The 15,341-nt window shown below is 40.0% G+C and overlaps 1 protein-coding gene across 6 annotated transcripts in view; it reads left to right on the forward strand.

Annotated features, from left to right (window-relative positions):
* Positions 1-15,341, forward strand: part of LOC138744073 (cilia- and flagella-associated protein 46) — a 193,838-nt gene that overhangs the window by 155,970 nt on the left and 22,527 nt on the right. For all 6 annotated transcript variants that reach the window (XR_011345240.1, XR_011345241.1, XM_069899562.1 and 3 more), the window contains 5 exons: positions 1,198-1,391; positions 2,119-2,237; positions 2,892-2,983; positions 8,901-9,065; positions 11,061-11,128. Coding sequence is in view for 4 of the 6 variants with exons in the window: in XM_069899562.1 (XP_069755663.1) it covers positions 1,198-1,391; positions 2,119-2,237; positions 2,892-2,983; positions 8,901-9,065; positions 11,061-11,128 (638 nt within the window). In the remaining 2 variants the exon portion in view is untranslated. The remainder of the gene's footprint in view (positions 1-1,197; positions 1,392-2,118; positions 2,238-2,891; positions 2,984-8,900; positions 9,066-11,060; positions 11,129-15,341) is intronic.

The following is a 15,341-nucleotide window of genomic DNA, read 5'->3' on the forward strand; positions in this document are numbered from 1 at the left end:
ACAAGTGGGGTCCTGCAAGGATTGGTGTTGGGTCCTCAGTTGTTTATCATTTATGTAAATGATTTGGATGAGGGGATTAATAACTACATATGCAAATTTGCAGATGACAATAAACTGGGTGGTAGTGTGAAGTGTGAGGAGGATGTCAGGAAACTGCAGGGGGACTTGGACAAGTTAGGGGAGTGGGCGGAGAAATGGCAGATGAAGTGAGTAAATGCGAGGTTGTCCACTTTGGAGGCAGAAACAAAAGAGCAGAGTATTATTTAAATGGAGTTAAGCTAGGGAGTGGGGTAATGCAAAGGGATCTGGGTGTACTTGTTCACCAGTCATTGAAAACTAGCGTGCAGGTTCAGCAAGTGGTGAAGAAGGCGAACAGTATGTTGGCTTTCAGAAAGAGGGGAATGGAGTATAGGAGTAGAGAAGCCCTCCTGCAGTTGTACAGGGCCCTGGTGAGATCTCACCTGGAGTATTGAGTCCAGTTCTGGTCCCCATATTTAAGAAAGAACATACTTGCTTTAGAGGGAGTGCAGCGCAGATTTACAAGGTTAGTTCCTGGGATGGCAGGATTGTCATACGCGAATAGGTTAGAAAGACTGGAGTTTAGAAGGATGAGGGGAGACATGATTGAGGTATTTAGGATTATCAAAGAACTTGACAGGGTGAAATCAGAGTGCACGTTCCCAATGATGGGAGAGACTAGGACTAGAGGGGATATTTTAAGAATACAGGGAAGGCCATTTAAGACAGAAATGAGAAGAAATTTTTTTACCCAGAGAGTTGTGGATCTGTGGAATGCATTGGCACAGAAGGTAGTGGAGCCGGATTTGCTGGATAGATTTAAGAGAGTTGGATAAGGCTCTTGTGGGCATGGGAGTTGAGCGTTATGGGGATAAGGCTGGGATTGGTTATTGAAAGAGAAAAATCTGCCATGATCCGACAAGTAGCGGTGCTGGCTTGATGGACCAATTGGCCTACTCCAGGGCCTATTGACTATTGTCTATTGGAGCCATGCTTAAAATGAGAAACAACAATGAATTACTCAACTCATTCATCCAGTCCATATTTTCCTTTAATGTTTGGGAACAAATAATTCATTTAGTCTCATGGTGATAACATTGATTGAGTTTATTTTGATATAATTAATCTTTATTTACTCCTTCCCACATAAATCATTATATTCATCTTTGAATCATTTAGGTCCAAGTCCAACACAAGCTAAAATTGTGCGTGTTACTGTAAATCCACAATTATTTTCAAGTTTAATTGCAAAGGTTTCCAATTATAAAAATAATTTGGCTCAAAATCTTTTAAAACTTGAATACCAGCATAATCGCATGATGCAAAGGAAAGAGGTATTTCGGAAAATGCAAGAAGAAATAATTCCAGAAATGGTGAGTTAACCATTTTGCCATTTTATGTTCATATTATCATTACTCTTTTTGGTCTCCAATGCAGAAGCATTTGTATAGAAATATAGACATGCATGTATGAATGTATACATGTGTTTCTGTATGGGCATATGGACATGAATGCGTGTGTGTGATAGAAAGAGATATATTGGAATGGTGTGCAAGACCCAATTCTGCTTCAATCTCCGCAAAAATATATGGAAATCAGATTAACAGCAGCATGGAAAATATCATGAGCCCTGAAACAGAGCATTTTAACCAAATGATAGACAAATCTGAACACCAAGTCTTTAGAAAAATTTAAAGGATTTAGAAAGGGTGCAGGTGAGATTTATAAAAATGGCTTGAGAGATGAAGGTTGTAATATGGCTGGACTCGAGAAACTAGAATTGTTCTTCCAGGAGCTTGTGGGAAGATCTGTTTGAAGGACCTAAAATCACAAAATAAAAATAAACATTTCCCACTGGTGGACGAATCACGAGCCGGGGGCATAGAATGAAATTGATGAGTGAAAGAGCCAAAAGCACAACAAAATAGATTGCAGTGTAAATGGTTATGTGTCTGGAAAAAAATTGCAGGACTATAGGGAAAAGGCAGTGGTGTGAACTTAAATGGAGTGCTTTTACATAGAACTGGGAAGATTCTTACAGTGTGTAACTGTTCTGCCATTAATTCTGTTTTAATTTCTGTTTCATTCCACAATTAAAAGAAAGCTAAATCTACAACAAAAAGTGAACATGAACTTGATAAGGATTTCTCCAGTTTAATCGAATCTATGGAAGAGTATTTGAATCCTCTTTTATCACAGTTTGACTTTACATTTGCTCTGTAAGTACTCACTCTATATAGAGGTCATGGCATTTTCCAAAAGAATTTAGTAAAATAATTCTGAACCTTGTATGTTGCCCTGATTTTGTAGTTTTGATTTATTTTGCACTTCAGTTTCAGAATCATTATGAAACATGCTAGCAATATGCCATACAGTAAATCAAATAAAGAAACAAGGAATTGTTATATAAATATTTTCAGAATGTTTTTGTGGTTCCAATGTCATACTTTAAATGAAATGTCATTAAAAAATGGATTCCCTTTTCCAGCAATGAAAAACAGATGGATTTTAGAGAGATTGCATGTTCCCTTATGGGTATTTTAGGCGGCTTTACATTCGGGTATTCTGGCCACCTGAAAGCGGCTAGTGGCTCCCCCCTACAAGTGGCGCCCAGGGCATGTGCCATATCCTAGAAACCCCAAAGCTCCCTTCCCTTCTCTGTCTTTCCCTCACCCCTCCACCACCTTCCCTCTCTATTTACCTAGCTGTCCCTTCTCCCCCTGTTTCCTGCTGTGCCCTCCCTCCCTTATGTCAAAAATAGTCACTCTGACCTCAGCTGTCTAATTCAGATGTGTGCTCCATGCTTCGTTATGTTATGTGTGGGGAATGAATACCTTTTTGAAGATGCATTGTTCTTTGTGTTTTCTTTTCAGACCACAGAATCCTCGGGTAGCAGGAATTAATTCAGGGAAATCCAAACACACAAAGAAAGAGGAAAAACCAGTTGGTGAAAAACCAACTCCAGGTGTGTGAGATGGATCTGGAGATTAATTTTATTGGTTAGATGTAATGTTTTTTTTGTATGATTAATATTTGTAAATGTGATGTGACCAGTCAATTCAAGAATCACCCATTTAATTGTAACATCAACATCTTTGAGTGAGCCAAAGTCTTTGCATAATTAAATTTATTGGAGATCTAAGATAAAACTCTTCAGTCATTGAAGTTGAACTTGGCATGAAAACAGATGGTTGCATTTGTTCCAGCTGTAAACTCTGGAGTTCTTCAGGGAGAGTTCTAAGCCTAACACTTTATACTTCCTCAATGAACTCTACTCCATCATAAAAATAATGCTCATGCTCACATGGTGCCCAGTCTATTCACAATTGTTCAATTAGTGAAACATGCTGTGTCTGCAAATGTAGGACTTTGGCAAATACTGATCCTTGAACTGATAAATAGTGACATTAATGCCATTTTAGTTGCTGGGATTTCAACAAGGAGAGTCTGACTGCCACTTGGTAACACTCAATACCATCACCATCATCAAATTTCCCAACATTTGGAATTTCGAATGACTCAACATTACTGGACTAGGCAATGAAATATTTTGCACGATGAGGTAGGAATTCTGTGATGAATGACTCAACGGTCAACTCCCCAAACCATATCCACCACCACAATGCATCAGGTGTACACTCTCTATTTCTTAAATAAATTCAGCTTCAGCACCACTCAAGGAACCATCCAACACAATGGAGCCTGTTTGAGCACCATTCACTGGGGTACTACGGGAACTCACCATTCACTGGGGTACGACGCAAACTCACCATTCACTGGGGTACTACGCAAACTCACCATTCACTGGGGTACTACGGAAACTCACCATTCACTGGGGTACTACAGAAACTCACCATTCACTGGGGTACTACGGAAACTCACCATTCACTGGGGTACTACGGAAACTCACCATTCACTGGGGTACTACGGAAACTCACCATTCACTGGGGTACTACGGAAACTCACCATTCACTGGGGTACTATGGAAACTCACCATTCATCTGAAGAACTGTAGAAACTCACAAAATGACTTTTGAGAGCACATCACAACTGTAAACAATTATCATTTGGAAGAACAAGGACAGCAAACACTTCAGATACCTGCAGCTCCACATTACACTCCATCATAAAAATATCATACCATTCTTTCATTATTACGCCAAAGCAGAAACTCATTATCTAGAAAGAAATCTTTAACCTCTATATTTAAAGAACACAGCTCATTTATGACTTCAATTTAAAATGAGTAATGCATGATGGCCTTCCCAAAGCTGCCTGCCTGCCTCCCATGACAAACATCAGAAAGTTGACCTAGGTTGTCCTTGATGACTGAACTGATTCTCCAATCCTATCTTCTATCAATAAAAATTGTTCATTCATAACATCACCATCTTCCGCTGCCACCCATATCACATGCAGCTGAAAATTTCATACAGAACTTCGCTATCTTACTACTCAAATCACTATTGGATCATATAAGAGGCACACATCACACCTTTTATGCTATGATTTCAATGGATAAAAAATGCTTGAGAAGATTATCCCGGCAACTTCTCCTTTCTATCTATCTCTAGATAAGATGGAGGTAGGTAAGATTTTCCATTGGTGGGGGAGACTAGAACTAGGGGACATAAGCTCAAGATTCAGGGTAGTAGGTTGCATACTTACCTTCGGGAGGAGGAGGAGAGTGAGAGTGTCAGGATCACCCGTGTGGTAGTGAGGCCAATGAGAAGGTCAGAGGAGTTTAGCAGGATTGTCTTTGGGGAGTTGAAGAATGTAATGTTGTGACGAGTGAATAATAAAAGAAAGTCAACTTCATGGAGTGCTGAAAGAAACTAGTGAGTGTATTCTTTATTTGTTTGTAAGTTGTGGTAAACCAGTGCCGTTCTGAGAAGTGACCCCGTGAGTTCACAGTACCTAATTTAAAATAGATAGTGATGAGGATAAACTCCTTACATGAGCAGTTGAGGAGGTCAAACTAAAGATTCCCCCCCCCCCTCTTTTTTTATTAATGATGCACCAACATGGTTCATGATCTTTGAAGCACGTTTTTCTGCCCTCAGTGTGTCTAGTCAGAAGACAAAGTATGATTTACTTGTGGAGCATTTTCCAGAGAAGATTGTCTGTGAAGTGGTGGATCCGGATGGTAATCTCCCATACGACTAGCTTACGGCGGCTCTTCTGCAGTCGACTCAGCCATCTAGGGAGACTTGTATTGCCCAATTATTAGCTGATGACAGCCTAGGTGATCGGCAACTATCACAGATGTTGAGGAGGTGGCGCAGGTTGGTTGGAACAGACCCTGTTAAAGGCAATTTTTGGAAACAGAGCTTCCTTCGAGGGTGTCTGGTGAGTGTCTTTTGAATGTCCACCTTTGATCAGTTGACAGATGATGCCGACCTTGTTATGTCCACAACCTCTGCATTGAAGATAGAAGGATTGGCTTCTTTTCCCCCAATCAACAAGAGTAAATGGAACTGGAACAACTGCTTACTGTGCCTTGTGAAGCGCCAGCACCTTCTCAATTAAAGATAACTGAGTTGGAGCAGCAAATGGCAGCTCTGAATATGCAGGTCCAGGCTTTGGGCACTCAATGGAATTCCTTTCATCGACCTGGTTGGAATCATGGTGATCGAGGACGAGGTAGAGGTGACGGGCTGTGTACTTGTTGGAAGCATCGGAGATTTGGTGCTGCTGCCTGGTCCTGTCAGCCACCTTGCAACTTCTACAAATGGAAACCAGAAAATTACCAGGCCCAGCAGTAGAGGTGACTGGTACCCATGAGCACATGGGCCACTGTCTTTTCCTCAAAGACCATCTCTCGGGTGTTCAACTTGTCAAATCTGGTGCAGAGATTTGAGTGGTCCCTCCAACCAGGGAGGAATGTAGGACCCCAATATGATTCTCATATTCAAACATATGACCAGAGGTCACTCATGTTGGATTTTGATCTCAAGAAACCTTTTCTGTGGGTTTTCATGGTTGCAAACATGACAAATTCTATTTGGGAGAAGATTTCTTGTCACATTTTTCTTTGTTGGTAGATTAGAAAAATCACTGTTCCTCTTGTGTGCAAGTGCAAGTGAGCTGCATCTACCATCCCTCCGATGTAATCAGCTGCCTGACAAGCCTTCAACCTGGCTCCTGCCCTTTCCAAGCCTTGTTCAAGTGTTTCTCTCATATCATTGTATCGACGCACGTATGTTAAACATACAGTAACCCAACGTATAGAGATTCGGAGTCCTCTAGTAGTAGCGTAGAATTCAAGCACATGCAAAAGTTGGGCATGGTCCACAGATCTGACAGCTGCTGGACTTCACTGTTGCATATTGTTCCAAAAAACCCTTCTGGGTATTGGCGACCTTGTGGTGATTATCATGCCGTGGACAATTCTACTGTGCCTGACCGATACAACATTCCCAATTTACAAGACTTTTCAGCAAACCTCCATGGCAAACATGTATTTGTGAAAATAGATCTTGTACGTGCTTACTGTTAGATTCCAGTTGATCCTTCTGATGTCGCAAAGACGGCAGAAATTTCCACGTTTTGGCTCGTTTGAGTTTCTGCCAATGCTTTTCGGTTTATGAATGCAGGTCAGACATTCCAGTCGTTTATGGAGCACTTACTTGCCGGCCTCGATATTGTGTTTGTTTACATTGACAATATTCTGGTCTTGAGTGTGGATGAAGAGGAGCACAAGTACCACCTGATCTTATTGTTTCAGAGCTTGATGAGTTTGGCATTGTCATCAATCCCAGAAAATGCATTTTTGGCGCTGCTGATCCTTTATTAACACAACATAGTACTTTGCCCGATAAATCAAAAGTGCGAGAGATTTGAGAACTCCCTACACCTGTTACACTTGGCCAGTTGCAACGTTTTTTACACATGATTAATTTTTATTGCCAATTCCTGCTGAATGCTGCAGTATTGCCTCTCACTGGACTACTAAAAGGATCCAATAGGTCCTTGTCCAAAAGACCAATTATGGGAGACGATGCTGTATGTGCTTCAAACGATGTGAAGACTGCGCTTGCGAATATCATGATGCTTGTACATCAAAAGCCCAACGCCTTGCTCTCTCTTACCACGGCTGCACCTGTCAATGCTGTGGGAGCAGTGTTAGAACAACAAGTCCATGGGCAACTGGAACCTCTGGCATTTTTTTTAGCCAAGCTGTCACCGGCTCAGGCAAAGTATAGTACTTTTGGTCAAGAACTTTTGGCCATCTTGAAGTGAAACATTTCTGCTTTTTATTGGAAGGTCATCCTTTCACCATTTATACAGACCACCAGTCTCTTACGCATACTTGCGAGTACAAGCACACATCTCTACTTGGTGTGAGAGATTCGGTACTTGGACTTCGTCCTACAATTTTCATCGGACGTGCAGCACATGCAAGAAAAAGCCAATTCCGTGGCCGACACCCTGTCCAGGTGCGACATCGACAGCTTACATACAACTACTGCCATTGATTTCACTGCCATGGCTCATGCACAGCATACTGATCCCGATCTCATCCGGTATCACCAGATCCACTCTGGTCTTCATCTTCAAGAAGTGACCCTGGATGAATCAGGGGAAAGGTTTGTCTGCGATTTTGTGCCAGCGGCTAAGAGGCAAGAGAATTTTGAGTCTCTTCACAATCTTTGCATCTATGTGGAGCAAACATTCCCCCATGATTCTCCTTGGCGTGCGTACAACTATTAAGGCAGATTTTGAATATTCAGCGGCAGAGCTATTAGCCTTGCCATGTGAGTTTGTGAATCCAAGTCCAAGCACCACGCTCTATGATCTGGCTAGTTATTTCATCGTTTTTGGGAAAACACAAGATTACTCCAACCTAAATCTATGTGTCAGGCATCACCTGCAGTTTATGTGCAGAATGATGATACAACACTGTACTCGTGTTCCTCTGGCGTGATGCTGTTCACAAACCACTTCAGCTTGTTTACAATGGTCATTTTCAGGTCTTAGAAGCCCACCCAAAGACTTGTGTGATCGCCAGGAATGGAAAAGTCGACACAGTTTCCGTCGACAGGTTGAAGCCATCGTATATTGACGGTCTATGTTATGCATCGGAACCAGAGTCAGAGGACCAGTTGCACCAGGCATTGCCTATCTTGCATTATTGTATGAAGTCAGGCCGAACTTTCAGCCCTCCAAACCGTTACATAGTGGGCCAGTTCCAATCAGTGGCCTCCTTGCATTGGCTTGGAGGCCGACGGGGTTGTGGGGGGTGGGTGCGGCTGTCACGGTCGCATACTTACCTTCGTCAGGAGGAGGGGAGTGAGAGTGTCAGGATCACCCGTGTGGCAGTGAGAAGGTCTGAGGAGTTTAGCTGGGTGGTATTTGGAAAGTTGAAGAATGTAATGTGTCTCGTGAAATTATAAAAAGAATGTTGACTTCATGATGTGCTGCAAGGAACAAGTGCGTATATTCTTTATTTATAAGCTGTGGTAACTCAGTGCTGTTACAAGATTTAGGATAGAAGTAAGGAGGAACTGCTTTTCCCAGAGGATGGTGAATCTATAGAAACAGTAGAGGCTACCTCAATAAATATTATAAAGCCAAGGTTGGATAGACTTTAGCACAGTAGGGAAATAAAGGGATATGGGGAAAAGGCAGGTTTGTGTCGATGGGACATGAACTCATTAAATGACAGAGCAGGCTCAATGGCCAACTCCTGCTCCTATTTCATATGTTCTTAATTACTGTGAAATAGTATATAAACTCCACTACCACTTATCATCTGAACACAAATCTGAAATGATGAGCTCTTAATGTGAGTACTTTTTTTCCATTCTGTCTTTAATTCATTACTGACATTTTTGCTTCTCCTGAAGTCATTCTGAAACCAAGATTTTTTTTCCTTACAGGGCTATCTCAAGATTTAGGAGAATTTGTAATCCTGTTGGTTGATAAACTATTGATGGAACTCCCTTTGGAGGCAATGAAAGTCTTGCAGAAAGATAGAATCAGCTCAGTTTCAAGAGACTTCTCATTGCAATTGCTATACAATCGCCAGCACAGAGATGAGCCAGGTAACATATCAGTAAACAAATTGATTATTCCACTTTACAGGAGCTCAATAAATTGCCCTAAGCATTTCACAGAATTTGGGGAAAATAGATGGTGAGCTTAAAGAGCAATTATGAGGGGTGATCCAAAATTGATCAAAGATGTTAATGGATGTTTTGGAAATAAATATTAGAAATTTATGTATATTTAATAAGCTACATTATGAATATTCCTTCCATCATATGGTCAGACATGGGAATATTTGTGGGTAATTGCACAATCTGCACTATTTACAATACAATAATGAAGCAGTCTATGTCAACATGAAATGAGATTGAGACAACATTCAGGAATGACAAATAGCAAGTTAATATTCATAGTAAAAAAAAGTGCCAGACAAAGACCATTTTCAAATAAAGAGTAATATCACAAAATGCTGGAGAAGTTCAGCAGGTCAAACAGTGTCCTTTCACAGTGTCCTTTATGTAGCAAAGACAAAGATACATAACCAATGTTTAGGGCTTGAACCCTTCATGAAATAAAGAGTATTAAGCCACCTAGCTTTGACTTTTAATGATTTTATTATGGCTGAGTTGCCTGCCAATAATAGAGTTGAGAGATCACCTTTCACCCAAAACTCAACTGGACCAGCCACATAAACATGGCTACAATAGCTGTCAGCAAGTGGGCTTGTGTGGTGAGTGATTTATCTCCTGGCACCCCAGGATCTTTCTATCATCGAAAAGGCACAAGTCAGGGGTGCGATGAACTACACTTCTGTAATGAGAGAAAATAAGCAAATTTTTGATGATTTGGATCAGAGAGGGAGAAAGAACACTTCGAGGCTAAGACGGTATTTAATTAAATGTTCAGTAAGTAAAATAAATTAACAAACAAACAAAACAAGTCTAAGATGCATTATAACAATCAGTAAACAGAAATTCTTATGCCCTTCCGCTCGACAAGGACTCCAGTTGATGACAGCTGGCTTGGAAAGTCTCAGAGGTCCTTGGCACAGATTATGATTCTGGTCAGAGGAGAAGTATCCCAAGAACTTTCTTCTTACTCACACTTGTACAATCAAAGAGCCTGCACTTATTTCCTAATCTACACATACTAAGATTAAACTAATATATTCTTAGTGAAAGACAAGTCTTGCATTGTTAACCAACCGAACTCAATTGTGCCAAAAGACCAAATTCTTCGTATCATTTCCCATTCCGTTATGTTTTATGGTTTGCATGGTTAAAGCTCCAAGAGCCCCAAGAATCCGGATCTTGTCCAGAAGGCTGAGGGCTGAAAGCACATGGGAATGCCACCCGTTGGTTCTTCTTCAATCTTTTCAAGTTTCACAGATCCCAGACTTGGAAATAGATCAGTGATCCATCTAAAGTCTAAATCCAGAATTTCCTCCTCAGCAGCTAAATGGAAAGATCTGCACCATAAGAAGACCAGTGTTTCCAGAAGGAACCTGCAGTTCGTTTACCACCTTCCCAACGAAAATAGGGACAGACAATAAATGCAGACCTTGCTGGCACAACACAAATCCCAAGATTTGTACCTACTTTAGTACTGAAACTAAACATAAGTATATTATGTTTTACTACACTAAAATAAGGAAAAATCCTATTTCTTGGATTATCTTTCTTTTTCCACGAAATTTTGTTTGTCTCTGCATGGAAACTAGATTTAAGGTGGCTCTTAAACAGCACAGATTATTTATAACATCATTGAAATCTGAAGGGTGTGACCCCAAATAATGTCTCAATGAATTACTGAAGAAAATTGAAGTATTATTTTCTTATCATTGGTTCCAACATTCTTAAAAGAGTGTTTTTGTGAATCAGTTATTTTAATGGCTCTTAGGAAGTAAATCATTCAAAGAGCTTATTTGCACAAAACTCTTTTCATTTTGGTAAAGTACACCATTTCAAATATGCAAGGTTTGTGTTCATACCTAAATTTATATGCTGCACTCCAGTCTTTCATGGTCATTGTTTATCTTCCCCTTACAACAGAAACTCAAAACAGAAAGGATGCAACAAGTGCTAAAGGAGTGGAAAGCCAAAAGAAAAACATTAAAATGGTAACCAACATAAATAATATCTCTCAATAAAAAATGTGACAAATATAAGATAATATAGCATGGGAAGAGTATTATCAAAGTGTTTTAGGATACTGCAATAATATTTTCAATGTTTTGCTTTTAAATAATTTATAAGTTTATGGTCAGATTATTTGGCCGATGTGCAAATCGGTTATGGTGAACTAAAATAAATGCAAATGCCTAACTGAAGGAGTATTGGAATGAGTTAGATGCGTCATGTTGGGAAGTGGCATCAAAATCCTAGGGAGTAGATTTAAGACAGATGAGAAACTGCTTCTTCCAGACTAAAGTGAATTCTTTGAATTTTCTACCCAAATCTGCAGTAGTGACTGCCTCATTAAATTTATTTAAGAAACAGGTAATTTTATGAATAATAAGGGAATTAATGGTCATTGAGAACAGATGGGTAAGTGGAGTAGAGTCCATGGCTAGATTGATCCTGATTTTATTGAATGGTGGAGCAAGTACCCACTCCTGTTCTTTTTTTCTTAGGTTGCATTATATCTGGACAGCATTAAGATCAGTGTCCTATTAGAAAGGATCAATAATGTGGTATAGAACATTTAAACAGTTATAGTGGAATAACCTGAAGGGGAAAGTAATATCATGAAATACATAAAAGGTTGGAGAGTAGCAAAATAGTCAGAAATTGTATTTTTGGCAAAAGAAGTTTAGTAATTAAACCAGAAGGGGAAGTGACATAGAACTGATGGATAAATTCAACTGAATGGCCCATAAAAGCACCTTCTCTGTAAGCAGGGAGTTTAAGGAATTACGTGAAGAAACTGCAGATATGATTCAACTTGGAAAGAATGGCATGGCAACAGGATCATATTTAAAAACTAAGTTTTGCAGGATGTAAACTCTCTATGAAAGACAGGAAAATTAGTAGTGAAGAAGTCTTAATGATGAAGAATAAAATCACTTCTTCTTCTTTGGCTTGGCTTCGCGGACGAAGATTTATGGAGGGGGTAAATGTCCACGTCAGCTGCAGGCTCGTTTGTGGCTGACAAGTCCGATGCGGGACAGGCAGACACGGTTGCAGCGGTTGCAGGGGAAAATTGGTGGGTTGGGTGTTGGGTTTTTCCTCCTTTGTCTTTTGTCAGTGAGGTGGGCTCTGCGGTCTTCTTCAAAGGAGGTTGCTGCCCGCCGAACTGTGAGGCGCCAAGATGTACGGTTTGAGGCGATATCAGCCCACTGGCGGTAAACTAAAATTTATGGATAGAGTTAAGAAATAGAAAAGGATTTAAAAAACTGTACAAACCTCTTGGTGGCAATTGTGAAGCCATAGAATGTGTAAATGCAATAATTGAACAAGTAGGAGGATGGCAGAATGATTTTAATTTTCCTATGGACCAAAATAACAAATCTCTATTCTATAAAAAGCGAGTGAATTACCTGAGCATATTTTCTACCTTGGCGGATGGTGTCTTGTGTTTAAAAGATCAAAACACCCAATAATAGAAGGGAAGACAAATGAAGATGTGTCAGATACCAGATAATATTCCCTAGTGGTCATCCTCGATTATTGTAATTGAAGCAACTGACCGTACTAACTCTATGAGAGAGGGTCAATCGAACCATTTCTTTTGGAAATGTCATGGATTGTAACAGCTAGCCACTATAAATCAACAATGCAAACAAAGAAACTGGTCATATTATGCCTATGAAAGTTTAATAAAACATATTTGGATAAATGTTCTAGGTACTGTTGTAAAGCGAAAATATAAAGTAGCCATCAAGATTTTAGATTATGACAAGGCTAGCCTCCATGTGATGAGGCAAAATGACAGTACTATTCAAAAATGGTTTAATGTGATGTATAACCAGATTATACTCCAAAAGACTGAGAGCACCTTCCAAGAAAACAAAAGGAGAAACTAGATCGATAAGAAGCAAGAAACAAAATTACAAAAAGGAACAAAGAAGCATGATGAAAAGTACAAATTGAAAAGATAGTAAATGTCCACATAAAGAAATTAGTCATATCAAAGAAATGGTGAAGCTTTGAATGAATAATTTGCAACAGTGATTGTAGAAATGGAAGTGATTAGCATGCAAACAAATTGGAAAATAAACATTGAATCTGGAACAGACTCCATTTTTTTTAAATGTCCCCAAATCAATGATTTTCATTGCAGGATTTGTAAGGCAGTAGGTGTTGCCAATAGTGTACTCTAATCATCCAAGAATTCCATTGCATTTGTCACTCTGCTCCCTAAGAAAGGAAAACCAAGGAATTATTGTCTTGTTTCTCAGTCAATTCTATTGACTGTTTAACACTAAACACCTAAAATTGGCACTCTCTTTCTTCCAAGATGAGGTCAAGGCAAAATAATGGAGCTTTTCATGTGAAGTCATGAAATACAACAAACTTGTACAACCTATTTCAATTCATCTTCAGAAGAAACCATTCCACAGACAATACTATAGCCTTATCCCTGCACTCTGTCTTGATCCATCTGGAAAACGACACCTCACATACCAAGCTACTGTTCATCTACTTCAGCTCGATGTTTAATATGATCATTCCCCGTTGGCTGGTGGAGAGGTTGTCCTCACTCAGCGCCCCTCTCTGTAACTTGATCCTGGACTTTGTAATGGAAAGACTACAGTCTGTCTGGGCTGGTAGCAGAATGTCGAGCACCATCACACTGAGCACTGGTGCACCTTAGGGCTGTGTGCTCAGCCCGCTCATGTTTGTGCTACTGACCCACGACTGGATCGCCAGATCCAGCTCCTACAATGTCATCAAGTTTGCAGATGACACAACAGTAGTTGGTCTCGTCAACAACAGCGATGAATTGTACTGCAGAGAAGTGGAAAATCTTGTGAAATGGTGCAAGAGTAACAGCCCGAGTCTCAACATGGACAAGATGAAGGAGATGATAATGGATTTAAGGAGGATCAGGAATGACAACCCTTCACTACACATCAACAACTCTGTACTCGAGAGAGTGGGGAGCACCGAGTTTATTTAACTAGTGACCTATTGTGGACACTCAACATCTCACTTGTCAGGAAGGTGCAACAGTAACTGCAATGCCTAAGACTGAAGCGAGCAAGGTTACCGGCTATCATTGTGTCAACTTCTATCGAGAGTGTCCTGGCTGGCTGTATCACAGTGTAGTACAGTTGCTGTGGAGAAATGGATAGGTGGTCATTCCAGATGACTAATAGAGTGGCAGAGGGGATCACTGGAGTCTCCCTCCTCCCCCATCGAGATGATCTATCAGGATCATTGTCTGAAGAGGACACACAAAATCATTGAGGACCCCTTCCACCCTGCACACAGCATCTTTCAGCTCATGTGACTCTTGTGGAAATATTTATTGTCTCATCTTTTCCTTGTTTCTTCATATTTTCCACATGACATTCATTCTTGGTCAATCATCTAGCCATTCTCAGCTCCAGCATCCTCTCATTATCCTCCTGATAACCAATATTGTTGACTTTGAGTGTGGTTGGAGATTGAGATGAGTATTGAAGAAGGGTAGGGAATCCTTGGGTATCTTAAGATTGAAAGAAAGATAGAAATTCTTCCTTAATGTCCAGTGGTTGTATGAATAATGTTCATCTCTTCCATCGGGTAAGAGATAGAGGAGTATCAGAGCCAGCAACACCTGCTGACCGTACAGTGAGAATGCTGAATGACCAAAGGAAGTACTCACACTCACCATCTGAGAATCTCATATCCGTGAAACAATATTTACTTCTTTATTTGTATAGGTGAAATGCTTGACTGCCTATGTAAAGTTTTTCTGTATGTATGTTATGTTTGGTTGCGTGTCTGCGTAATTTTGCACTGAGGACTGGAGAACCCTGTTTCATCAGGTTGTTCTTGTACCTGATGGCAATAAACTTGATTTGAAATGAATACTGGCCGAAGTATGAAGCTTTATTCTGCATATGACAATTAATTCCAGTTTAATTTTTAGATTCATATTTTGAAATAAATAGTTTCTTGTAAAACAGATGTAACAAAAATATATTAAATCAAGACAAGTGTAAGGGTTGATATTTACAGTCTATGAATGGAATGGTGAACAGCCTTGAGGGACTAAATAGTAATTTTTTTTCCATAACCCTGTGTTCCAGTGAGATTCATATCCCCTGTTGTGTCAATTATTTAAAAGTCAATACTGTAAACTCTTAAATGACATTGGCCTAAACCTCACTTAGTTTTGATCTA

The sequence above is a fragment of the Narcine bancroftii genome, chromosome 10 (genome assembly GCF_036971445.1).
Source record: "Narcine bancroftii isolate sNarBan1 chromosome 10, sNarBan1.hap1, whole genome shotgun sequence".
Classification (NCBI taxonomy): domain Eukaryota; kingdom Metazoa; phylum Chordata; class Chondrichthyes; order Torpediniformes; family Narcinidae; genus Narcine; species Narcine bancroftii.